Genomic DNA, 26114 nt, shown 5'->3' with positions numbered 1-26114 from the left:
AACTTCTGAATTTTTATTTCATTTTTACTTTTAGAATATTTCTAGGTTTCCAGAAAAGCTACAAGAATGATACAAAAAGCTCTACATACTAGTCATCTAGTTTCCCTTATTTAGCATTTTATACTACCATGGTACATAATAACGCTGACACTGTAAGATCACTATTAAACTACCAATTTTCTTTGAATTTCAAGTTTTCCAGTAATGCTCTCTGTTCCAAGATCCAATCAAGGATAACAGGCTGCATTCAGCAGTCACATCTTAGTGTTTTTCGGGTCTATTTCTCTGGTTTTCCTTGTTTTGGTTTTTTTCCACAATCTTCATGGCCATGAGGTGTTTATATATAGAATGGCCTCTAGTCTGACTTTGTCAAGTGTTTCTTCATGATAATACTGGAAAATGTGGAAAGTATACCAGAGATGACTTATCATAAAAGACACAGTATGTACAAATCACTGGCAATATTACACCTAATCATGTGACTACAGTATAATGAATAAAGTTCTATGGGTTTGGTGAGTCACATATTGAACATCCTAGTATCACACAAAATTTTTTCACTGTAAATGTACCCCTGTACATCCTCTTTCCTTTCCAGTATGTAGCACCAATAATCTATTTTCTATTTCTATAGTTTTATTTCCAAAACATCCATGAATGAAATCATGTATCTTGTAGTCTTCCAGTCTGGCTTCTTTGATTTATTAAATGCTTTAAATGTTCCTCTGTTAGGGAGTAAGTCAATAGTTTATCACTAAGTATTATAGTTTATGCATTCTCCATTGCGCAGTGGTCATCACAGTTGATATATATTTTCAGTTATTATCAATAAAGTTCCTGGAAATTTCTTTATGCACCTTGCATAGACTCACATTTTAAATAATTCACATAAATATGAGAACTGCTAGGTTATATTGTAAGTCTGTTTTCAGAACTGTGAAATTGTTTTCCTAATTTTGTTGTTTCATAAACTGGTCAGGATTTCTTTTTCTCAGTTTTGAATTTTAGCCATTTGTAGTAAGTATATAGAGGTAGCTTCTTTTTCATGTACTTGTCATTCTCCTATCTTTTTCTCTGGTGGAATGTTTGAGACAACCTTTTGGTTATTTTTAATATGGTTGTTTGCTTTCTAATTGTTGATTTTTCATAATTCTTTATAAAGATATAATTCTTTATTACATACATACTTTACAAATATTTTCTGCTTTGTCACTTACCTTCTTAATCCTTTTATTTTGGCAGTACTGGAGACTGAACTGAGGATTTTACACATGTACCTCTAGTCTTTCTGCTTTCAGTTTTTTAGACAGACTCTTGTAGGTGAGTAAATATCAAGGCCAGCTCAAACTGGCCTTGGATCTACCTACTAACCTACTAACTAGATTCTGCTGTTATCACATAGGGATATCCAGGATTACAAAAGTAGGCCCTTATTATGTCCCATTCTTTTTTACTCATCTAACAGTGATCTCAAAAAGCAAAAGTTTTCAATTTTGACAAAATTCAACTCAACAATTTTTTTTTCACAGATTATACTTTAGGTGATTCTGTACTTTAACTCCGGGCCTAGGCACTGTCCTTGGACACTTTTTGCTGAAGCTAACACTCTGCCACTTGAGCCACGAGGTGTTTCTGTACTTAAACCCATTTTTTAAACTCAAAGTTGGGCAGATTTCCCCCTTGTTTTCTGCTGAAAATCTAGTGGTTTATATTTTACATAAGTATATAACACAGTTTACATTAACTTAAAATGTATAAAGTAGCCAGGCACCAGTAGCTCATGCCTATAATCCTAGCTACTCAGGAGGCTGAGATCTGAGGGTCAAGGTTCAAAGCCAGACCGGACACAAAAAGCTCGTGAGACTCTTATCTCCAATTAACTGCCAGGAAACCAGAAGCAGCGCTGTGGCTCAAGTGAAAGAGAGACAGACTTGAGTTTGAGAGGTCAAGGACAACACTCATGCCCAGAGAATAAGCCCCCTGACTGACCCCCACACACACACAAAAGAAAATATAAAGTATGTATTTCAGCTCTTGTATTAATTTCTGGAAAACTTATGTTCAATTATACCAGCACTATGAATTGATAAAACTTTTCTTTCTCTAATCAGTTACCACTGTTATCTTTGTCAAAGTTAACTATGTAAGCCAATTAGGAACTGTTTCAAGTTATCAATCCATTTCTAGACTCAACTCTGCTCTATCAGTGTTATGTGCCCTTTCCTTATACCAATACTATGCTGCTTTGATTACTGCAGCTTATTAATAAGTCTTAAATTTGGGTAATGTGACTCCTTCAACTTTTGCTCTTAAAATCTCTACACTGGCTAGGTACCAGTGGCTCCATGAAATTCATTTTTAATTGCCAGTCCTGGGGCTTTCCTCAAGGATAGCACTCTACCACTGAGTCACAGTACCATTTCCCACTTTTTCTGTGTATGTGGTACCAAGGAATAGAACCCAGGACTTCATAATGAATGCTAGGCAAGTAAGTGCTCTTCCACTAGACTATGCTCCCAACCCATCCATGAGATTCTATCTCCAATTAACCACCAAAAAGCTGGAAATGGAGCTGTGGGTCAAGTGGCAAAGTGCCAGGCTTTAACAGAAAAGCTGAAAGACAGTTTCCAAGCTCTAATACCAACACCAAAAAAAAAAAAAAAGTCTAACGCCATCCTACGCTATGATAGGAGCATGGAGGGAGATCTAAGAGATTATAATTGTCAAAAAAAAAAAAAAGATAGGCAATGAATAGCCATTTCTCTTTCACTGCACTCCCCTTGCCCCTCTGGTTCTGTGGCTTGAATTGAGGGCCTAAGTGCTGTCTCAGTTTTTTTGTGCTCAAGGCTAGTGCTCAGTCACTTGAACCACAGCTCCACTTTTGGTGCTTTTTGTGTGTGTGGTTAACTTTTGTACTTTCTTGATCATGCTGGCTTTGAATCATGATTCTCAGATCTCAGTCTCCTGAGTAGTTAGAATTATAGATGTGAGCCACTGATTCTCATTTTCTGTTTTGGGTTGTTTGTTGCTGTTGTTGTTGTTTTTAAGTTATAGTGGGTTTTTTCTTTTTTTGCCAGTCATGGGGCTTCAACTCAGGGTCTGAGCAATGTCCTTGGGCTTTCATCAAGGCTAGAGCCCTATCATTTGAGCCATAACACCATTTCCAGCTTTTTCTATGTATGTAGTACTGAAGAATCGAACCCGGGCCTTTGTGCATGCTAGACAAGCACTTTATCACTAGGCCCAACTCCAAGCTCCTACTGTTTTTTTTGGGGGGGGGGCTGGGGGGGCAGTCCTGGGCTTGAACTCAGGGCCTGAGTGCTGTCCTTCGGTTTTCTCAAAGCTAGAGCTCTACCACTTGAGCCACAGAACCACTTCTAGCTTTTTCTATGTATATGGTACCGAGGAATCGAATCCAGGTCTTCGTGCACGCTAAGCAAGAACTCTACCACTAGGCCAAACTCCTGGCCTCAAGTTATACTTCTAAGTCAGCTTTTTGCTGATAATTTTGAAGACAGGACTCTAGCAGACTTCTCTACTTTAGCTACCTTCCAATTATGATCTTATTCATAATAGTACTGTTCATGTTAGCTGAAAAGAACATACGATATTTATCAGCTGATGAAACAAATTGTACTAAAACTACAAAACAGAAGATTATTGGCATATAAGATGAAGTACTAATAAATACAACATGATGAACCTTAAAATTTTATGCAAAATAAAAATATATAGCCCGACATAAAATTCTCCTTTATGAAATATGCAAGTTGGGCAAATATATAGACTGTAGATTAGTGTATGTGGTTGCTCAGAAGAAATGAACATGGAAAGTTTACTAAATCATACAGTATTTCTTTCAGAGGTGAGGAAAGTATTTTAAATTTTTGGTGATGATTGTATAACTATGCATAATCTGAAAAACTTTACATTATTCTCTCTGAGTGGATTAATTGTATGGTAAGAGAATCATATCTCAATAAAGATTTCACAAAAAAATTTCTTTTGAAATGCTTTTCCTGATAATCTTAAATCCCATTTTGTGTATTTATTTTTATTCTTTATCTACTTCAAAGGTATTTTCTAAGTATAGATTTTTAAGTCATTAATTATATAACTCTTGTTTCAAAGCCTTAATTGAAACTTGAACATTAATTTTACCTTTCCTTCTTGCTTTTCGGAACTTGACAGCAGCCAGGTTTATTAAATTCATTCCATAAAGATTGTAGTCAATGAAGAGCTGTAGGAGGTAGGGAATATGCGCTTCATGGGGCTGGTAAAATTTATTCATTATGGCTCCACTTTGCAAAAGTTCACATATCCTAATTTGAAAAAAAGTATGATTATGACAAATGAACCTATTATGCAAATACAAAGAATAAAATTTCATATAAACTTGTATTTTGTTAAAAATTTATTGAACTGTAAGTTTAAAAATAAGCTTCATGTACTCAATTACAAAAAAATTCAAGGGTCAAAAACATTTTTATTTAAACCAATTTAATAATACACATAGTCAAAAATATCAAAACCTCAAAACATATATGGAATACACTTGTAAGATTTCTCAGGAGGCTAGGCAGGCCAGCCTTGAGTTCATGGCCAGTTTTGGAAACAGAGTGCAAAAGACTCTGACTTCACAGGGAGGGGTATTAAATACTTTAATCATAAAACTGCAAAAACTATATAAAATTTCCAAAAAAGAAGAAATATTACTCATAATCCTATCACGTTAGTGTCGTTCCTTTCTGAGCTTTTTCTTCATGAAAGGGAATTATGTAACACATAGGCAAATATAAATAGACAAGTACTCTTCAGAATAAGTATAGGAAACTTAGAAGGAATGTCAAGTAATACAGGAGTGAAAAGAATAGTTCCTATAATGCGTGCGCACACGTGTGTGTGTGTGTGTGTGTGTGTGTGTGTTTGTGTGTGGGGGGAGGGGGAGAGGGAGAGGGAGAGGTAGGGAGAGGGAGAGAGGGAGAATCCTAAGGCTTGAAGAACTCAGTCCGGGAGCTGTCCCTGAGCATTTTTTTTGTTGTTCAAGACTAGCACTCAACCACTTGAGCCAGTGCTCTACTTTTGTTTTTGTTTTTGCTGGTTAGCTAGAGATGAGAGTTTTGGCATTCCCTATCCAGGCTGGCTTTGAACTATAATCCTCAGATTTCAGTTTCCTGAGTAGCTAGGATATAGGTATAAGCTACTGGCTCCTGCCTTAAAGCTTTCTTGGAAAGAAGGCTAAGCAAGAAGTTAAATAAAGTACATGTTCATCTTTCTCTAAATAGAAGGGAAAGAATTTCATGTATATAAACCTGATATCAAGGATTACAAAAAGACATGGCACATTCAGAAATACAAAGCACAAAGTCTATTACCTAGTGTGTCAACAACTGAAGAAGCTAGAAAAATAATAGAAGCCAGATTCTAGTGTCATTGGTCTGAGAAGTAAACTGCAAAAAAAAGAAATGGTCATAGTAGCTAAAGAATTCATAAGAGCAGAGGGAGCAAGAGAGGAGGAAAAAAAAAAAAACTAAGATGATAACTGAAAGAGGATCATGACAATATACTTTCTTGAAACCTGTAAATTTAAGATGGTCAGTGTGGAAGTGAATGTCTATGTATGTGTCTCCACTGACCTTTTCTATGTGTATATAAGTGGAAGGTGAGTAAGAAAAAGAAGGAAGAAAACAAATTTGCCTTTAACTGGGGTTGTACTATGCTTATTGAAATAGTGAGAAATTAAAGAAAAAAATAGTGTTTTGGTTTGGTTATGTTTTTAGTGGAACTAGAGTTTGAATTTAGTGCCTTTTGATTGTTAGACAGGTATTCTAGCACTGAGCTATGCCTTCACTTCTGCATGCGTGTGCTTTACCACTGAGCTATCCTGTGTGTGTTGGTTATTTACTTTTGGTGGTGTGGGCCTTGAACTCAATGCCTGAGTTCTTCTGTTCAATAGCTGCACTCTATCACTTTGAGCCACAGCTCCACTTTTGGTTTTTGAGTAGTTAATTAGAGATAAGAATTTCATGGGGACTTTTCTATTTTTCCCAGGCTGGAGTTGAACCAAGATCCTTCTCAGATTGCAGCCTCCTGAGTAGCTAAGATTACAGGTGCAAGCTACCAGCACCCGCTGCTGATTGTTTTTGAGGAAGTCTTCCATCTTGCCCAGGCTTAAACAGGAAGCTTCCATTACACATCCTAGTTGAAATGAGAGGTGGGACAAATACACCCAGTTTCTTTCCAGTGAATGGAGTCTCATGGACTTCTGCCCAGGCTGGCCTTGAACAACAGTTCTTCTGCTCTTAACTTCTACAGTAGCTAGCACTATAAGTGTAATTATGGTGCTCAGCTGAGGTTCTTCTTGCCATTGTGTGAGAGATGGTTAAGAATCCAGAAGGACTGCCTTTAAGTATTCTATGAATATGAGAAAGTAGTTAGAAGTAATCAATGTAGTAATGCATAAGACTGATTTGAAAGCTTAATGTTTTAGCATCCCCTACAGAAAACGCCAATTGGGGGAAGGTCAGGGTTATGTAGACTGTAGAAAAACTAGATTTTACTTGTTATGCACAGAAGAAAACTGTCATTGGGCTATAATTACAAATATTCAAATTGGTTTAATAATACAAAGAAAAATCTCATGTCCTTGGTAGATTTAACTCTCAAGGTTTTTTTTTTTGTGTGTGTGTGGGGGGGGGGGGTAATGGGGCTTGAACTCTGGGCCTGGGTGCTGTCCCTGAGCTCTTAAGCTCAAGGCTACTGCCCTACCCCTGGGCCTGGGTGTTGTCTCTGAGCTCTACACTCAAGGCTACTGCCCTACTCCTGGAGCCACAGCCCCACTTCCTCTTTTCTAGAGATTAATTGGAGATAAGAGTCCCACAGTCTTCATAGTACCCAGGCCTGAGCTGGCTTTGAACCACGATCCTCAGATCTCAGCCTCCTCAGTAGCTTTAATTGTTTAATTCATCACCTACTATCTCCAAGAGATAGTAGCTACAGTCCAAAGAAAAGGAAATGCCTGACAATGAAGTCAAAAGAATAATTTGAATAATTTTTTTTTGCCAGTCCTGGGTTTTGAACTCAAGGCCTGAGCTTTAGGCTCAGGCCTTGGGCTTTCTCAAGGCTAGAGCTCTATCACTTGAACCACAGCACTACTTCATACCTTTTTTCCCCCTCTGTATGTGGTATTGAATTGAACCCAGGTCTTCATGCATGCTAGGCAAGCACTTTACCACTAGGCCAAACTCCCAGCCCCAAAAGAATAATTTTTAAGAAGGAAATATACAGTCTATGTTTTACTGAATGGTTAAAAATTTCAAACCAAGTATCTACTAAAAAGTAAATATTCTAAAAAGAGCAATATTTATCACTCCTCTGCTGATTAGTTTGTCCCCACAGAGAGGGAAAAACCTCTTGTTCTTAGTATCTGGTGTAATTGAGAGAATACACTAGAGGAAAAGACTGATTAAGGGGAGGTAGGAAAAAGCCAACCAAACCAAAAACATCAAAAATCTAAGATATAAAATTTCATTAACGTGTAGTAGTCTCAGTTTCATAAATTTCTCCTAATTAATGTTTCTTTAATTTTTATTTTATTTATTGTTGGGGTGATGTACAGAGGGTTTAGTTATATTCAGCAGGTAGTGGGTATATTACTTCTTGAACATTGTTACCCGTTCCCATGGTTTTATCCCACTTTCCCTCTCCCACCCCCAAGTTTGTTTTTTTTTTTTAACTGAGCATTTGGTTTGGCTAATAAGGCAGTAACATAAGAATGACTATATTACATATTTGTACAAACTCTAAATCTCAGACAGGAAATAAATTGCTGGGTACCATAATATATTTCCACCTTTAAAATAGCAACCTAAGAACCCAAGACATGGCCTCTTTCTCTACACATATATGAATATTTCAAGGTATATTTAAGTGATTTGCTTTCATTTATCTTTGTACCTTTTCACCATTGCAGGATTGTAAAGATAGATTTTCATAAAGTGTCTTTCTTTTTCATGATATCCATAAAAAGGCCTGGAAAATAGAAAAAGGAAAATTTTAAATTATTTCCATCATTCAGAGATAAATAATCTAACTTATTGTCTTAATTAGGCTTAACTGGTATAACTCATTATATTTAATATACTTAAAATAGCTTTAAAATGCCCAAGACCTTTCAATTAAATATTCCAAAAGTTAATAATATATGAAATACCTAAGTATTTCTGTTGAGCTCATTTTAGCCACACTCTCTATACTAAGAAATATTGTGTTTCTTGGTGACCCACTATCTCTAAGAGAACAGGATAAATCTCTAGCTACAGTCCAAAGAAAAGGAAATGAATGAACTGCCTTATTAAGTCAAAAGAATAACTTTTAAGAAAAACGTAATGATATAAAAGAAAATAGGCAATTCAAATATGAATAAGAAATTCAGCACATATAAAGAGCTATTTAAAAAAAGAACTTAGTAACCACATAAGTAAAAAAAAAACATAATAAATGAAATAGAAAATATTGCTGAGATCCTCAACAGAAGAACTGAACATGCAGGAGAACTTCTGAGCTTGAAAATAAGTCTTTTGAAATAATCTAGTTGGATTTTTTTTTTTAGTAAAAAGAATGAAGGAATTCTTTGAAAACTCCAAGACACCATTAAGAAAGCAGGCATTCACTTTATGAATAATAAATATTATGAAGAAAAATGGCATAGAAAACTAAATCAAGAAAACTGCTTAAAACTTAATAATTTACAGAAGTGTCACTGTGGCTCAAGTAGCCTGGGAGCTGAAGCAATCAGGGACAGCGCTCAGGCCCCGAGTTCAAGCCTCATGACCGACCAAACAAACAAACCTTTACAATTTATAACAAAATTTAGAAATTGTACGAAAAAAAGAATATCGAGGTCTACTCAAAGAATCCTTAATATATTTGATGAAAAAAGTTTTCCTCGGAAGGCTATTATAATCAATCTGTCAAAACTCAAGAGGAAATTCGAAAAACAAGAAAAGTAGTAAGATGTATATAAGGGAAGCCTCATTAGAGAAAAAGTAGATTTTTCAGCAGAAATCAAAACTAGAAGAAAATGCGATATGTTTAACATCCTGAAAGGAAAAAAAAAATGCCAGGAGGAAACACTTTTTTGTAGAGGAAACATGTTTCAAAGCAAGCAAAAACAGAGAATTCTTTACCACTAGCTACTATATAATACATGGGGAAAATCTACACCAAAAGTGAAAGGATAACTGATAGTGTCATGGATACCCACAAATATATGAAATTCAGCAGCAGGGAAGCTATATAAGAATGAAAAGATGGGGACCATGTCATGAGAAAGGGTTATCAATGTTTGTGAAGTTATGCACCTTCTATATGGTGAATATAATGTAACCCTTCTATTAATCACAATTTAAAAAAAATTTTAAAAAAAGAAACAGGAAAGGGAATATATGGTAAAATACTTGCAAGTGGAAGAAGTTTGTTTTTTTTAAAATGTACTCGATAGCTGACTTACGTAACTGTAACCCCTCTGTATATCTCCCTTACAATAAAATTTTTAAAAGATTAAAAAAAAAAGAATGAAAAGAATAAAAAGAATAAAACGCAACCAATACAAAAAGCACTACATCACAAAGATAAAAAATGAGAAAGATAGAACATTAAGAGAATAAGCAATATGGCCAGTTTACAAATAACCTATAACATATACAGATTAAATTCCCTAATTAAGAGATACAGACTAAAAAAAAGATACAGACTAAGCATGTCTAAAACAACAATATGCTATCTTAAGCCAGGTGCTGGTGGCTCATGCCTGTAATCCTAGCTACTCAGGAGGCTGAGATCAGAGGATATGTTCAAAGCCAGCCCAAGTACAAAAGTCTGTGAGACTCTTAAAGCCAAATGGTAAAGTGCTAGCCTTGAACTGAAGAGCTCAGGGACAGTGCCCAGGCCCAGAATTCAAGCCCCACAAATGACCAAAAGGAAAACGAAAATTGTCTAGTAGAAACTCCCTTCACTAGTAAAGACACACACAGACTAAAAGGTAACAGATGGAAAAAGAGATGTCATACAAATAAAAGCAAAAGCAAGCAGCTATTACCTCTTAGTAAAAGGAAACAAGGCAACAATAATGAAAAGGAGATCAATTTGGCAAAAAAATAATAATTCAAATATATATGCACATAATGCTAGAGCAGTCAACTATAAAAGAAGAAATAGTCTAATAATAGTTGGGGACATCAACCCATTCACTTTTATATTCTCCATTCCACCTAAAATACCAACAAACAATACTGCCTTATATTGTAGACCAAATGGACTGAATAGACATTTACAGAACATTTCATCCAACAGCAGACTACACATTGTTTTCATCAGTTCATGATCCAGGTATTGTTAGGACATAAAACAATTATGTTAGGCTATCCAATGTCTTGGCTAATTTAAAATATCAAAAGCATATCCTGTCTGACCACAACAGGCTAAAATTAGAAACTGATAAAAAAAATTTTAGAAATTGTGAAAAAATAAAGAAATTAGTCAATATTCACCTATGTAATGAGCTAATGTAAATTTAAAGCAATCCTTCCTTCCTTCCTTCCTTTCTTCCTTCCTTCCTTCCTTCCTTCCTTCCTTCCTTCCTTCCTTCCTTCCTTCCTTCCTTCCTTGACAATCCTGGGGTTTTTGGCTCAGGGCCTGAGCACTGTCCTTGGGCTCTAGCGCTCTACCACTTGAGCCATAGCACCACTCTGGCTTTTTTCTGTGTATGTGGTACCGAGGAATTGAACACAGGGATTCATGCATTCCAGGAAGGCTCTACACTAGGCCATTCTCCCAGACCAGGAAATTTAAATATTTCTTAAACCAATGAAAATGAAAACATACTAAAAGCTACTTGATATAGCAAACGCAGTACTACCAAAAGAAACCGATAGTAGTGACTACTTAAAGAAAATTTCTATCAAACAACTTCATTTTGTAACTCAAAAAAACAAAAACAAATCAAATCTGAAGTGAGATAACAAAAAAAAAGGCTTGAAAAAAAAATCAATTAAATGAAGAGTTGAAGTATATGTGTGTATAGGTGCTCTGGTCCTGGTGCTTGAACTCAGGGCCTGGGCGCTGTCCCTGAGCTTTTTCTGTTTGAGGCGTATGCTCTACCACTTGATCCACAGCTTCACTTCCAACTTTTCAGTGGTTAACAGGAGTTAAGAGTCGCATGTACTTTCTTGCCCTGGCTGATTTCAAACCACAATCCTCAGATCTCTCAAAATAGCTAGGATTATAGGTGTGAGGCACAGATGCCTGTCCTTAACAGCTGAATTTTTGAAGAGACAGATAAAATCAGAGATGAAAAGAAAACATTATTAATACCACAGAAATCCCAAGAACAGTAGCAACTAATCTGAGTAACAATATGCCAAATACTGGAAAAACTAAAAGGAATGAGTAATTTCTAGAAACATATAACTTATCAAAATTTAAACTATGAGGACATAGAAAACCTCAACAGATTAGAACCATGTAATGAGATGTACCAACAAAGAAAAAAAAACATAGCTGGATGAATGGCTTCACTGTTTAATTTTTTTTAATTCTAAAGAATTTCAATTCTTGTCAAAGTACTCCGAAGTGCTAAAATGGTAGCACTCCTTTCACAATCACTCTACAAAACTTATCCCATGCCAAAACTAAAACAAAACAATAAGCTTCAGACCAATAATCTCTGGTAAATAAAAATTCTAATAAATCAAATACAAAGCTCATCAAAAAGATTACACACTGTAATTAAGTAAGATTTAGCTAAGGAATGCAAGCATGGATCAATGTATATAAATTAATATAATACATTACATCAATAGAATGAACTATAAAAATTATGTGATCATCTCAATAGGGAAAAAGTATTTGATAAGACACAACATCCATTACAATAAAATAGAAGGAATGTGGAAGTGAAGTTTCAGCTCAATGGTAGAGTGCTAGCCTTGCAAGAAAAAAAGAAATATAAGTACACTAAGGGTCATGTATAATTATCTCATAGCCTACATAATACAGAATGGAAAAAGCTGTCTACTTTCACTATTTTATTCAATGTAGTGCTGGCAGTGTTATGCAAATAAGACAAGAGAAAGAATTCAAAAGGAAATTCAAAAGGAGGAAGTCAAATTAGTACTGATGAAATTTATTTTTCCCCCCATATGTGCCAGTTCTGGAGCTTGAACACAGAGCCTAGGCATTCTATCCCTTGAGCCACAGTTCCACTTCTGACTTTTTGGTGGTTAATCAGAGATAAGAGTCTCAGATCTTCCTATTTGGACTAAGTTTGAGCCATGATCCTTAGATCTCAACCTCGGTTTACAGGCATGAGGCACTAGCACCTGGCTAAAATTATTTTATATGCAGAAGAACAAAGCTGAAGGCATTACAACATCTTAACTTTAAAACCTACAAAAAGCTCTACTAGTATCCAAAGCAGAATGGTTCTGAAATAAAGATAGTCATACAGATAAATTGAGTAGAACAGAGAACCCAGAACGAAGCCCACATATTTACAGCCAACTGAATTTTCACAAAGGCAGCAAGAACATGTACTAGAGAAAGGATATGTCTTCAATAAATGGTGTTGGCAAAATAAGGTATCTTTTGTAGAAGAAATTAGATGCCTATCTCTTTATATAAAACTAAGTCAAAGTGGATCAAAAACATAAATGCAAAATTAAAAACTGTAAAACTAAGGGAAATAGAATAGAAACCCTTTACAGCATTAGTTTGGGCAGAACTTGACATCCCTCGCCTGACTAGGTAGTAAAAGCAAATCATGACTAAAAGGATCACATCAAAGAAAAAAGGGATGAAAGAGATACAATGAGAAAATATGTCTGAAAACTGCTCATCTGAAAGAATATTCAGAAGATATAAGCAACTCATCACTAACAAACAAAAATGACCAAAATACCCCCATTTAATATAAGGTAATCTGAATAGACATTTCTCAGGAAGATATAGAGATAATAAGTAAATGAAAAAAATCACCAGGCCAATAATCACCAGGGAAATGCAAATCAAAATTATGATGAGAAAGCATGTCACCCCCAGCTTACTGGTGGCTTACACCTGCAATCCTAGCTAATCAGGAGGCTGAGATATGAGGGTTATGGTTCAAAGCCAGGCTGGGTAGGATAGTCAGACTCTGATCTCCAAATAACCAGCCCAAAGCCAGAAGTGGAGCTGTGCCCCAAGTGGTAGAGGAGTAGCCTCGAGCCAGGTCTTTGAGTTCAAGCCCCAGGCCTGGTACATACGTACATGTACACACACACACACACACACACACACACACACACACACACACACACACACACACACTGTAACACTCTCTCTGAATGGTGACAGTAGGAAAGAAGTAAAGGATAAGGAAGATGATAAAGCAATAGGGTTTTTCTCAGTGAAGCAATTTTACTATATTCTATATGCTCTTGCAATTATGCAGTGTCTCATCAAAAACAGAGGCAACTAAATGATCATGGATTGGGAACTTCTGAAACTATGAGCTAAAATAAATCTTTATGTCAATTATCTCAGATATTAGTTACAATGATATGGAGTTTCTAGAAAAATACCTGGTACACATAAACCAATCAAAAAGTAAACGGGAATGAATTACATGAATTTCTATAGTTTTAGGGGAAAGGAATTGAAAAGGCTAAAACAAATACTATTATTATCTTTCAATGCAATAAAATTTTAATTTTAAAAGTTTAAGAAATTTATCATTGTTCTATTAGGATAGAGGTAAAAAGAAAAAGCAATATATATTTCAAATGAATTGTTTCTTCTAATTATAACAACAAAAGAAATACAGATAAAAAGAAATGTTAAACAAAAAAGATTATCATATACTTACATTCCTGATACTAATGACACTTTGAACACATGCTGAGCAGTGGAAGATGGATTGCCTAAAGCCACATTAAGTGCTCTGTCGATACTGAATGCCATCTGAGAAAGATAGCTTTCTGGCTGCTGTCCATAACCATCATATGGCACATAGAGGTAAGGAAAGATGCCATGTAGATGAAGACATGTCTTCTGACCTAAAATGTAACATATTATAAGATTTAGGCATGATATACACGTTAACAACACAAAACTCACAATACAAGTCAATTAAATATTCTGCTAATGACAAACAGAGCTTTTCTAAGATTAGAAAAGCATTCCATTAACTATTTTGCCACAGAACATTAGAAAGCAATTTGTAAACCTAAACACTGCAGTATATGATTAAAATATTATATACTTTGGGTGAAAATATACTTGCCTACATTATTTCTAGAATATTTTATGAACCTCAATCACCCCACAATCCAAATAGCACAATGTTAAGAAACTTACAAAATTCAATAGGTAGTTTATTAAATAATTGAAAGGTCTGTTTTGCATTTATGTTTTCAAACAAGAGATTTCACAAAGAGAAAAAGCTCTAGATGGAGGAGGGCAAAAGAGCTCAACTACGTGAAATTTTGCTTGGGGATAGAGGATGGTAAAAATAAAATTTTTCTATTAGGAAAAAATAAATAAAATCAAATCCATATCAAACCACTATAGATCAATTGTCAGAAAGGATTTCTGGATATCTAAATTTCCTACTTGGTGGAAGGAATAGTGAAAGATATGTGTGCGGTCAGGGAAGGGGGATCGTAGACAAAATAAGCAAACATACTTTCTAGAAAGGGGTAAACAGTGCTGACTTGTCAGCATACAACCTGGTACAGCCAACAAAAGCAAGTGATAACAGCGAGAATCTACAAAAAGAAAAAAAAGTATCACAGAAATAGTATTGCATCTGTGACAAAGTTAACAGCAGCAACAAAAACCAGATGTTCATTACTCTCTATTTGGAAGGGACTATGTGGAAGTAGTACCTGTCCCCAAAGAACTGACCCTAGTTCTGTGCCGGACCCTTGGACACATACTGTTTGTCTAACTGAAACAGGGAGAACAGCAGTGATGAGAAAAATATACCCATTGTTCTTCCAAAGCTGTTCACTAGGCATAATCCTCAGACAGCACTCTGCCAGGCCCTCTTTCCCTCCTCCCTGTGCTTACTAGGCCTTTCTTTGTTAAGAAAGTAGATGACTGATTACTGTTTCCCACTTACGACATATAATTATTTATATAGTGCATGTATACAGAAAAAGTTTCATATTCTGTTGATATTCTATAATTATACTTCTTAAATAGAGTAGCATTAACTTGCCTTATTTTAAGGTATATACAGAATTAGCAAAGAAATCTGGAGCTATTATTAGATTAAATACAGTAAAACTGGAAGATTAATCTCATAACCTCTACATTGCACAGTTTTGTAAGCAAGTTTTAATTTATTTATTGTGGTGCTGGATATGAAGCCTAAGGTTTCATACATGCCAGGCAAGCCTTTTACCAATGAGATGTGCACAGATCCCAATATTCTGATTTGAACTACCTACTCCTATTTTTTTTAAGAATTATGAAGTATAGCTGCTACACTAATTGCAAGCAGTGTACCACTTGAGCTATGACCTCAGCTCTCAATTCCTATCTTTAGAATCAGTTACTGTACTTAAATTTCAACTGAAAATATTATCATTTAAAAGCAAATTTGGGGGCTACTTCACTTCTAAATAGATGAAGTATTATATTCTAAAAACTGCAATTAAAAATTTTTAAACATGGAAAATTCTAATTCTTGATAATTCTTTGGAAACTATATTTGCTCAATTTACTGGAGATTTACTTAGGTGCTTTTTAAATATCTCACATATAAAAGTGAGATATTTATAAATATTACCCTATTACACACAAACCATAATTTGATTAGGAACAGCTAGCATGTTAAACTAGAAAGTGAGGGATGCAGATAGATTATATATGTATATATACATATAATGTATACATATAATATGCACTCACTGGGGCTTGAATGCAAGAGTCCTGAGCACTCATAGCCAATCCTCTACCACTTGAGCCAGGCCTCTATTCCTGTATTTGCAGGTTAAGTGGAGAGAAGAATCTCATGCTATTGTCTGCTCAAGATGTCTCTGAACCACAATTCTCACATTTCATCCTCCTAAGTAGCTAGAATTACAGGCATGGGTTACCAGTGCTGGCTTATATTTTACAAAACAAAAAAACAAAACTATAAAAACTGATTTCTAACATTATAAGTATTCACAAATAATTTGAAAAAAAAAGGATTGTATACCCACTTTTTCTTTTTCTTTTTTTTTTTTTTGGTGGGTCATGGGGCTTGAACTGGGTCTGGGCGCTGTCCCTGAGCTCTTCACCTCTAAGGATACCGGCTAGCTCCCTACCTTTGAGCCAAGCCCCACTTCCCATTTTCTAGAGATTAATTGGAGATAAGAGTTACCACGAGGCAACAAGTCCAGTAAGAATAAACACATTCTTTGAGAGAATAGACTCATACATATGGCTTTCTATTTTTTTGAGTTTGAATTTTCCACTTTGACTGATGTGAATTAATTCAGAAGTAGGAACAAAGATGCTTCAGGAAGCAATGTACTCACTAACTTATATCTGTAACCCCCTCTGTATATCACCCTGACAATAAAATTTTTTTAAAAGTAAATAGAAATTTAAAAAAGTTGCTTCAGGAAATTACTCTATCAAAACTTGCAACACAGAGTAACAACTTCTGTTGTTTGTTGTTGTTTTGCTGGTCTTGGGACTTTAACTCAGGGCCTGGGTGCTCTCTCTGAGCCTCACTGTGTTCAAGGCTCCACCACTTCTGAACAGTTTATTGGAAATAGACTCACAGAGGACTTTTCTGCCCGGGCTGGCTTCAAACTGCTATCCTCTGATCTCAACTTCTTCAGCAGCTAGGAGTATAGGCATACTTCTTCAGCAGCTAGGAGTATAGGCATGACCTACTGGTACCTACCTTAAATGCCTTTTTTTTTTTTTTGGCCAGTCCTGGGTCTTGAACTCAGGGCCTGAGCACTGTCCTTGGACTTTCTCAAGGCTAGAGCTCTACCACTTGAGCCACAACACCACTTCTGGCTTTTTTTTTTTCTATGTATGTGGTACCGAGGAATCGAACCTAGGTCTTCATGCATGCTAGGCAAGCACTCTACCACTAGTCCAAACTCCCAGCCTTAAATACTTGCTTTTAAAAAGCCATTATGGCAAAAGCTTTGTGAAGTCTGCTACTTCTCAACTTTAAGTAGTCTTATACAAAGGAAAGCAGGTATTACTTTAGCAGCAAGTGCTCTGAATCTTATCTTTCACAGAACCCAGGATTATACTAAATATTAGGTCCTCTGTATACTAGCATTTCTTATGCTACTTTCTAAAATTTTGGTGCTGTATTTTTAGTGCCTGGAGCTCACCTGTCTCTATATGTTTGCCCATTTATCACAAAACTACTTGTACTTTTGTATATAACACTTTCAATAATTTGACTAAACATATAGCTTTTATTTTCTGATCAAGGCTGGCACATTACCAGTTAAGCCACACCTCCTCGTCTTAAATGTATCTTTAAAAATAAATTCAAGGGTCTGAAAACTTTTTCCATGAAGTGTCAGAAATAATGTCCCTGATAATACTTATTTTGCCAAACGGAGGAGGTAGCATAGGCATCTCTCATCCTTCAAATTTTTCTACTCTAATCAATATGCTACAAGTTTACAAATCTACTTAGGACTATATTTAGTTAACTAAATATAGTCAAATAGAGGTCTGAGGCAAAAGTTCAAACTTTTAGGCAGAAATATATCTAAACTAGCTGAAAATAATACAAACTAGAAGCAACATCTTTAAAGTATTACACTTTTCAAGTAATCAAGTCATTACTCTAAATTTTGCAGTATGCATTTCCAACTTTTCTACATTCTCTTCCAAATGGTATTACACTGCTTCACTGGTAGTACAGGTCATTATTACAGTATTCCAAATTCTTCTTTTCCCATCTCTTATAAACACTGATGACAATCATTTCACTTTGTCCATAAGCGAAAAATCATTTAGTATATCATCATCACTGGCTAAACAGTTACCCATCAATTAAGAATATGGAAGTAAAGGATTTTTTTTTTAACCCCTGGTGCCAGATCTAATTTAGGGCCTTGTGCACATTTGGTGAGAGTTCTACTGCTTGCTGAACTACATACCTCCAGGTAAGAAAATAAAAGGTTTTAATATTACCAAGTAATATTTCTGACCACAGACTTTTTTAAATTGTCTTAGTCAGGATGATGTATAAAGCTACAGTTACATTTGTAAGGTAGTGAGTACATTACTTCTTGAACATTGTGAGAAAGCATATACCATTCACTATTGAAAGGTATTTTTAATACATACGGAATTTGAGTTTGGTGGTTTTTCCCAACATTTTATAAACATTTTATTCCACCTTCCTCTTTTCTACATGGACCCTCTTCCTATATAAGGATAAGGTAAGTTTCCCTCTTCCTATTTCCCCTCAAGAATTTTTTGGTGCTTCCCTGAACTTGATTATGAATGCCTCAACCTTTCTGCTTTAATTTTTTTGTTGTTCTCCTTACAACAAGCCCATCAAAGGTTATTCTTTACCTGTCATAGTACTGCTTTTGATTTCTACCATTTCCTTTCATTCTGTTTTAATCTCAATGCTGACATCACCGATTAGTGTCTTTGTAAATTAGAGTGCTTACCATATTATTCATAACTATTCAAATTCCCAATATGACAGGACCAAACCCTCTGCCATTATCCAGTTAGGAGTTAAATGGCTATGTTTATTGTTTGCTATAACTACAGATATTTGTGGTTAAAAATTTCCTCTAATGTTCTTGTTTTTATCTCAATACTTTTGCAAACTCTTTAAGTCAGAATAAACATATAGCCCTTTAAGCTATGATTCTCTTATACTGGAAGAGCTTGCTGATGGAGTGGGGAGGGGAGGAAATGTTCTATAGTCCTATAATTAAATTTTAGTCTTTAACTGGGCCAGTGCCCTTTTACGAATTTACCTCTTAGCAACCTACCCCTATTTTATTAAAAATAGAAAAGCTAGAGTTGAGCTCTCTTCTGGGGATAGTGACTAGAGGACCAGCAATTGACATGCTGCTGTAGGCTTTCCTACAACACAGCCTCTAACAAAACTAGGCTGTCCCAAACCCCCAGCAATACAATTGTTTACCTTTATACCAAAAAGGTTGGGAAAGCATCAAAATCTGTCTGTGGTATGTGCCCAGGCCAACTCCGGGGGGTTCGAGACCTAAAGTCCTCATGTGATTGTTGAAAACCAAAAAAGCATGTCAGCAAGGCCTATGGTGGTTCCATGTGTGCCTAAGGTGTCCAGGACAGGATCAAGTGTGCTTTCCTTATCGAGGAGCAGAAAATTATCGCGAAAGTGTTGAAGGCACAAGCACAAAGTCAGAAAGCAAAATAAAAAGAAGATGCTTGTGTGTGTACCTAGGATGCAAGAGGTCTATAAATTGCTAGCAAAGAAAGAACCTTTTCTAAAAATTTTTATTTTTGGTGAGTCATGGGCTTGAGGTCAGCCTGGGAGCTGTCCCTGAGCTCTTCAGATCAAGGTTACTGCCCTACCCTTGAGCCAAGACCCACTTCTCAGTTTTCTACAAGTCAGTTGGAGATAAGAGTCTCAGGTCCTTTTGTGCCCCACTGGCTTTGAACCTTGATCATCAGATCTCAGCTTCCTGAGTAGCTAGGATTACACGCATGGGGTACTGCCCCGCTAAAAAGAACCTTTTTGATTAAAAAAAAAAAAGGCTTACATAATCCAATGTCAGAAGGCAAACAAAAAAAAAAGAAAATTCCTTTATTCAAGAATGTTTAATGATCTTGATCTCAACTGTAAACCAATGGCTCATTCTTGTAATATACTATAGAAATGATTCCTGAAAGTATAGTCTTAATGGATCATTCTTGTAAATCTATTTGGAGGTTGAACATAGGAGGACCTTGGTTACAGGTCAGCCTCAGCAGAAAAGTTCAAGAGATCTCTTCTCAATCTGTAATTGGTACAATGGCACCTAAGCATCATCCTAAGCAAGAGGAAGGCTGAGACTAGAAAGATCAAGGTTCTAAGGAAGCCCAGCCAGAAAAATCTGAATGTTTTCATTTCAATGGAAGAAATCAGGATGCAATGGAAAGCATCTGTAATTTCTAGTTTAAAATGTGTTCAATAGACTCAACTATTAGAAACCTTTCCCAATAACCTTTCTGATGGATAAGAGAGGAGATTTAGAGTGCCTAAAATCATATAATTAACTGGCAAAAGTCCAGACAAGATGAGCCCAAAGCTCTTCTTACTCTGCTGTTGCTTTCACTATAACAGATACTATTTCAAACAAGTATCATTCAACAACTATTACAACAAAATCAGCTTTTCTTGTTCAAGGCTAGTGCTCTAACACTTTAGCCACAGCTCTACTTCTAGAACCCTTTTGATTGTTAGAGATAAGAATTTCTTCTTTCCTGCCAAGGTTTGGCTCTGAACTATGATCCTCAGATCTCAGCCTCCTAAGTAGCTAGTATTACAGGTGTGAGCCACCGGTGCCAGCTAGAATATATATATATATATATATATACATATATATATATATATATATATTTGGCCAGTCCTGGGCTTGAGCTCAGGGCCTGAGCACTGGCCTTGGGCTTTCTCAAGGCTAGAACTCTACCACTTGAGCCTGAGCACCACTTCCGGCTTTTTTCTATGTATGTGGTACCGAGGAATCGAACCTGGGTCTTCATGCATGCTAGGCAAGCACTTTAACCATTAGGCCAAACTCCCGGCCCTAGAATATATTTTCATGAAATAAAATTACCGCTCTCTCTAGTTTATTTTTCTAGTCAAATTATAGACACAATATTTTTAATTATCACTGGAACTTTAGAATTAGTTCATAACAGAAAAGAGAAAACCTAAAGTTAAAAGGTCACTGAACCTAATACAAAAACAGTTTGAAATTTTTAACAATTATCTATACAGTTAACAATGACACTTTATTCATAACACACACATATATGTACATATTCATATTCTTATATTTCTTACTCGTACCAATCAATATTGGTTTCAAATCTATCTAGAATTTTTCAAGTAAATCTTTTCTTAAAAAAATAACGTAAAAAACAGAAATCTTGAACCTAAAGTTCCTTCCCAGACCATAAACTAAGCTATTCTTCAAGTAAATCTTTTCTTAAAAAAATAACGTAAAAAACAGAAATCTTGAACCTAAAGTTCCTTCCCAGACCATAAACTAAGCTATTCTTCAAGTAAATCTTTTCTTAAAAAAATAACGTAAAAAACAGAAATCTTGAACCTAAAGTTCCTTCCCAGACCATAAACTAAGCTATTCTGAGAAATTTTTTGTACTACCAAATGCCACTTTTTTTCCCCATGTTACTTTCTTACCCATCTATAGTGGCACATCTAAGGTGCCTTTAAGTCAGAACTGTAAACATAAAAGGTCAAAAGTAGGGGAGCATTGTGAATAAAAACTGTTGTTTAGCTCTTACCTCTTCCAAGTCCCCAGAGCACAATCTGAATGGCATTCCCTGAAACTGAGTTCCCACTGCAAATCAAGATAACCTTAGATAATGTATCACATGCATTATGATCCAAGAACTCAAATGAGGTTGATGAAACCATCTGATTTATCCTATTTTATTTATAGGTCATAATCTTAGATACATATAGTTTATATAAAATGCCAATTATTATTTTGAATGAATAAAAAACCTTAGAAAGATCTAAGATAACACGTCTAAAATGGCCACTCACAAACTTCTCTTTCTCCAAGTTAAGTAAAATCACAAAGGAAAAATAGGTGCCAGAGATGTATGCTTCTGGTCATTTTTCTGTTTTGCTATTAAAAATATTTACAAACTAGGGTAATATTTAGGGTAGGAATTACTTATTATACAAAGAGGTGTTCACAAACTCTTAGTCTGCTGTTGCTTTCACATTAACCAATAGGAATTCTATTTGATTTTTTTTCCCCACAAGGTATAGTGGCCAAAGTGAGATTTATGAAAGTCACTGATTAATCTAGAAAACTTAAGAGAGTCAAGTAACTAATTATTTTACCATTAAAAAAAAATAACTAAAGATGACAATGAGAAAAAAAAAGTATTACAACATGGAAAATTACTTCGGAGGGAAAGAAAACATAAACTCTGGGGCCACGAGTTTGGCCTAGTGGTAAGAGCACTTGCCTAGCTAATGTATAAAGACCCAGGTTCAAATCCTTGGTACCACATACATAAAAAACTGGAAGTGTGAGCCAGGAGTGTAGCCTAGTGAAATAGCTGGAAGTGGCGCTGTGGCTCAAGTAGCAGAGCTCTAGCCTTGAGAAAAAAGTATCCAAGGACAGTGCCCAGGCCCCGAGGACTGGCAAAAAAAAAAAAAAAAAGAAAGAAAGAAAGAAAGAAAGAAAGAAAATAGAAACACACACACACACACCCCTGAGCAAATGAACACATGGATGAATAGATGAATAGAAAGAAGACAGAGAGGGAAGGAAGAAAGGAAGAATGGGAAAAAGCAAAAAAAAGGACAGGGGGTAAAAGAGGACAAGGAAAAAAAACAAGAGGAAGGAAAAAGGGGAAAAAAAGGAGGGAGGTAGGAGAGCATATGGCTCAAGTGGTAGAGTGCTTAACTAGCAAGGGCATGACCTTTTTGAGTTCAAATCCCAGTACCACCAAAAAGTAAGTAAAGATAATATGTTCTTTATTGATACTATAGGAGAAACAAGAAGGATGAATACTTCAGGCAAGCTTTTAAATTAATTAATAATAACCACAAAAATAGAGGAACAGGTTATTAACCTAATAAGCACTTTTAGGCTCATCTTCTGAGTTTCTGTGAATTAACATTCTTTGAAAACAAAGTTAAGCTACATCTACTTCCCAAAGCATATTACGCCTTGTGTTAACATATATGAGAGGATGGGAGGAGAATCAACCTATATTCATAGCTAATATTACTAAAAACTACTACACCGTTTGCAAAATACTTAGTGGATTGGTGTAACCCTTGGCCTTTAGCCTCTAGCCAAATACCAAACAACATATGTTCTGAATCACCAATAAACCCAGATGCCCTCATATAAGAAACTTCAAACTGAACTTTCAAATGCTTGGTTATTAGAAAGCCCTTATAGAGAGAAAAAAAAATCTCACTGACACTAACTAGAAGTTAATTAAGAGACAAAATATTTCTATGGATTTGAAGAGACAATGAAACCAAAACTTCTAATATAAAATCACCAACTTTTCAGACGCACGTTGGTGGATCACAAATGCAATCCTAGCTACTCATGAGGCCGAGATCTAAGAATGTGTTCAAGGCCACCTAAGCAAGCAAACTGGAAAGACTCCCATCTCCAACTAATTGGCAAAAAGTCAGAAGTGGAGGTGTGACTAAAGTGGTACAGTGCCAGCCTCGAGTGAAAAACCTGAGAGAAAACACTGAGGTCTTGAGTTCAAACCCTAGTAAACTGTACATACACAAAGACTTTGGGAAAGTTATTTGATCTTTTTTTTTTTTTGAAGGAAAGGATGGTAGTACTGGGGTTTGAACCCAGGATCTCACAATTGTTAAGTAGGTACTGTAACACTTGACCCACACTCCCAATCCCTTTTTGCTTTCCTTAGTTTTTAGATGAGGTCTTGGGCTTTTTAAACCAAGCTAGCTTTGGAGTACAATCAGCCAGATCTGCACCTCCTGAGTAGCTGAGATTAAAAATATGATCACTGTATCTAGATTTTCTATTAATTTTGATCAATCTTTTAGACCAAAGTTCTTTTATAAAAAGTGTATTTTCATTATCTTTAAGCAGTTTCACAAAAGAATTACAATTCAACATGTTAGCTTGGGTACAGTGCATCTTGATCAATACACCCCTTTTGTCATTCTCCCTATCCCTCCTAGACCCTCAATTTCCCAAATTTCATATACATTCAATACTATGACATTTTCCCCTTCTTATCTTCATTTATCCACTCTCATTTCCTTAAAGAAGTTCTTGGCACTGAAAAAATAAACTAAATTTGTATATTAAAAAAAAAACTCACGGGCCGGGAGTTTGGCCTAGTGGTTGAGTGCTTGCCTAGCATGCATGAAGACCCGGGTTCGATTCCTCAGTACCATATACATGGAAAAAAGCTGGAAGTGGTGCTGAGGCTCAAGTGGTAGAGCTCTAGCCTTGAGAAAGTCCAAGGACAGTGCTCAGGCCCTAAGCCCAAGCCCAAGACTGGCAAAACAAAACAAAACAAAACAAAAACAAACAAACAAACAAAAAACTCACTTTATGTCAAAGGCTAGCAAACAGGACAACAATCAAGTATTTTAAGCTTTGTGAGCTAGTCTCTGTTACAACTAACTTACTTGCACCATCATAACATGGTGTTTTAACCAAAAAGCATCATCATGTCAGCAATGAATTATTTATCTGGAGCAATATTAATTTTCTGAATTTATATTCAAATAAATTAGCAATCTACTTAATATACATAGATTATAGCTCCAAAAAACAAATTCAAGAAAAAAAAAAAAGAGGAATGAACAGATCTACCCTTCATTTTATTTGTCACACATCAGGATGTATCAACACACAACAGATAATGGCAACAAGTAGAAAAAGTAAAGATGTGTAGATGGCTAATAAGAATCAATGGGAATAACATAGTCAAAGGAAAAAGAAATAAGCTATTGCTATTATATTCAGTCCACTACTGAGAAAGTAATCGACATCTAAAGAAGACCATGATCCATGCAAAATATCATTGGTTTTATTAAAATAGTATTTCTTATATATTTTTCAGGGCTATATAAATCAAGTATCAACATGTTTCTAGGCAACACCTATCTATATCTACTCCATCTGATACTCTAGGTAAAAAAAAATTCCTAAACATACCTTTTAAATTGCTCTCAGAAGAGAAAAAAGTTGTTCAAATATTGCTAAACACCAGTAGCTCACACTTACATTTCCTAGCTATTTGGGAGTTTGACGTTTGAGGTCAGTTAGGGAAGAATGTTCATGAGACCCCCTTTCTCAGCCTACAGTGAAGCACATTGATACACCTGTCATTGAACTACAATGAATGGGAAGCTGACACTGATGCGCCAGGTTTGTCAAAGCAGAACAGGAAACTGTCTATGGAAGGGAAGATGGATCCAATGGCTCAAACCTAACATCAGCAGGGACAGGAAACCTAAAAGTAGGAGACATTATGGAGGGAACTGAGATCTTATCCTAATAATAACTAGTGAAAAATGGGGCTGGAGGTGTGGCTCAGCAGTATCATATTCTTAACATGGTACTGCACAAGGCCTTGAATTCAAACTCCAGTACAGCCAAAGAAAAATGTACATGTGCACACATACAAACATCTATATCAACTGGTCTGCAAAGGCCCCAAAGAGCAACAGTATATATTTACAGTTTTACTTTGTGAAATTTAGCTAGCTACCATCTATCATGGTCTAAAAATATTAATTGAAAGTATTTAACTATGAGTTTTAAATTACATGCTATCCTGTGTAGCGTGATCCAATTTCTGTGTAGTATGATCAAATTTTACACCATTTATTCTGGCCTACAAATCATTACTTTGTCCAGGTATTTACAGTGTTATACTCTCTCACCTACTAATCACTTAGTAGTTATCTTAGATACTGTCATACTACTGCAATGTTTGTTTGGGTTTTTTTTTGACTGTGCCGTTCAACTTTTTATTTTAATAAAATCAGAATATAAGCAATTACTAAAGCTACAGTGACTTGAGGTTCAATCTTCAGATTCAGCAAGTTTAACTTCTTACATAATTTTTGAAACATTAACTGAAAATATTGCTTGCTGATAAAACTTGCTCAAATGCTATCACTGAATGTACAAGTCACTGATTATGACAATACAACAAAGATAAACACATGTTTGAGGATTGCAATGTGCCAGACATTCACTGAAAATAAAAACACACAACTAAACAAAACTCACACAACAAACATCTGAGAATCTGGGCACTTCGTATCAGTGTTTCAAAGTGTTTCATTAATATCTTAAGACAAGTGTATCAAAACCTTGGCATGATTT

The 26114-nt window shown here is 35.6% G+C and overlaps 1 protein-coding gene and 2 pseudogenes across 5 annotated transcripts in view; 1 reads left to right on the top strand and 2 right to left on the bottom strand.

Annotated features, from left to right (window-relative positions):
• Positions 1 to 26114, bottom strand: part of Rev3l (REV3 like, DNA directed polymerase zeta catalytic subunit) — a 143846-nt gene that overhangs the window by 86030 nt on the left and 31702 nt on the right. For all 5 annotated transcript variants that reach the window (XM_090338273.1, XM_090338274.1, XM_090338277.1 and 2 more), the window contains 3 exons: positions 13904 to 14093; positions 7957 to 8031; positions 4162 to 4322 (listed from right to left, as the gene is read on the bottom strand). In XM_090338273.1, the coding sequence (XP_090194399.1) occupies positions 4162 to 4322; positions 7957 to 8031; positions 13904 to 14093 (426 nt within the window). The remainder of the gene's footprint in view (positions 1 to 4161; positions 4323 to 7956; positions 8032 to 13903; positions 14094 to 26114) is intronic.
• On the top strand, positions 13664 to 19435 carry LOC150059794 (large ribosomal subunit protein eL34-like; annotated as a pseudogene).
• LOC150059793 (small nucleolar RNA U3) lies at positions 19830 to 19920 on the bottom strand (annotated as a pseudogene).

Source organism: Megascapheus bottae, chromosome 8 (assembly GCF_031878675.1).
Source record: "Megascapheus bottae isolate mThoBot1 chromosome 8, mThoBot2.hap1, whole genome shotgun sequence".
In the NCBI taxonomy this organism is placed as follows: domain Eukaryota; kingdom Metazoa; phylum Chordata; class Mammalia; order Rodentia; family Geomyidae; genus Megascapheus; species Megascapheus bottae.
This window is presented reverse-complemented; position numbering and strand designations above follow the sequence as displayed.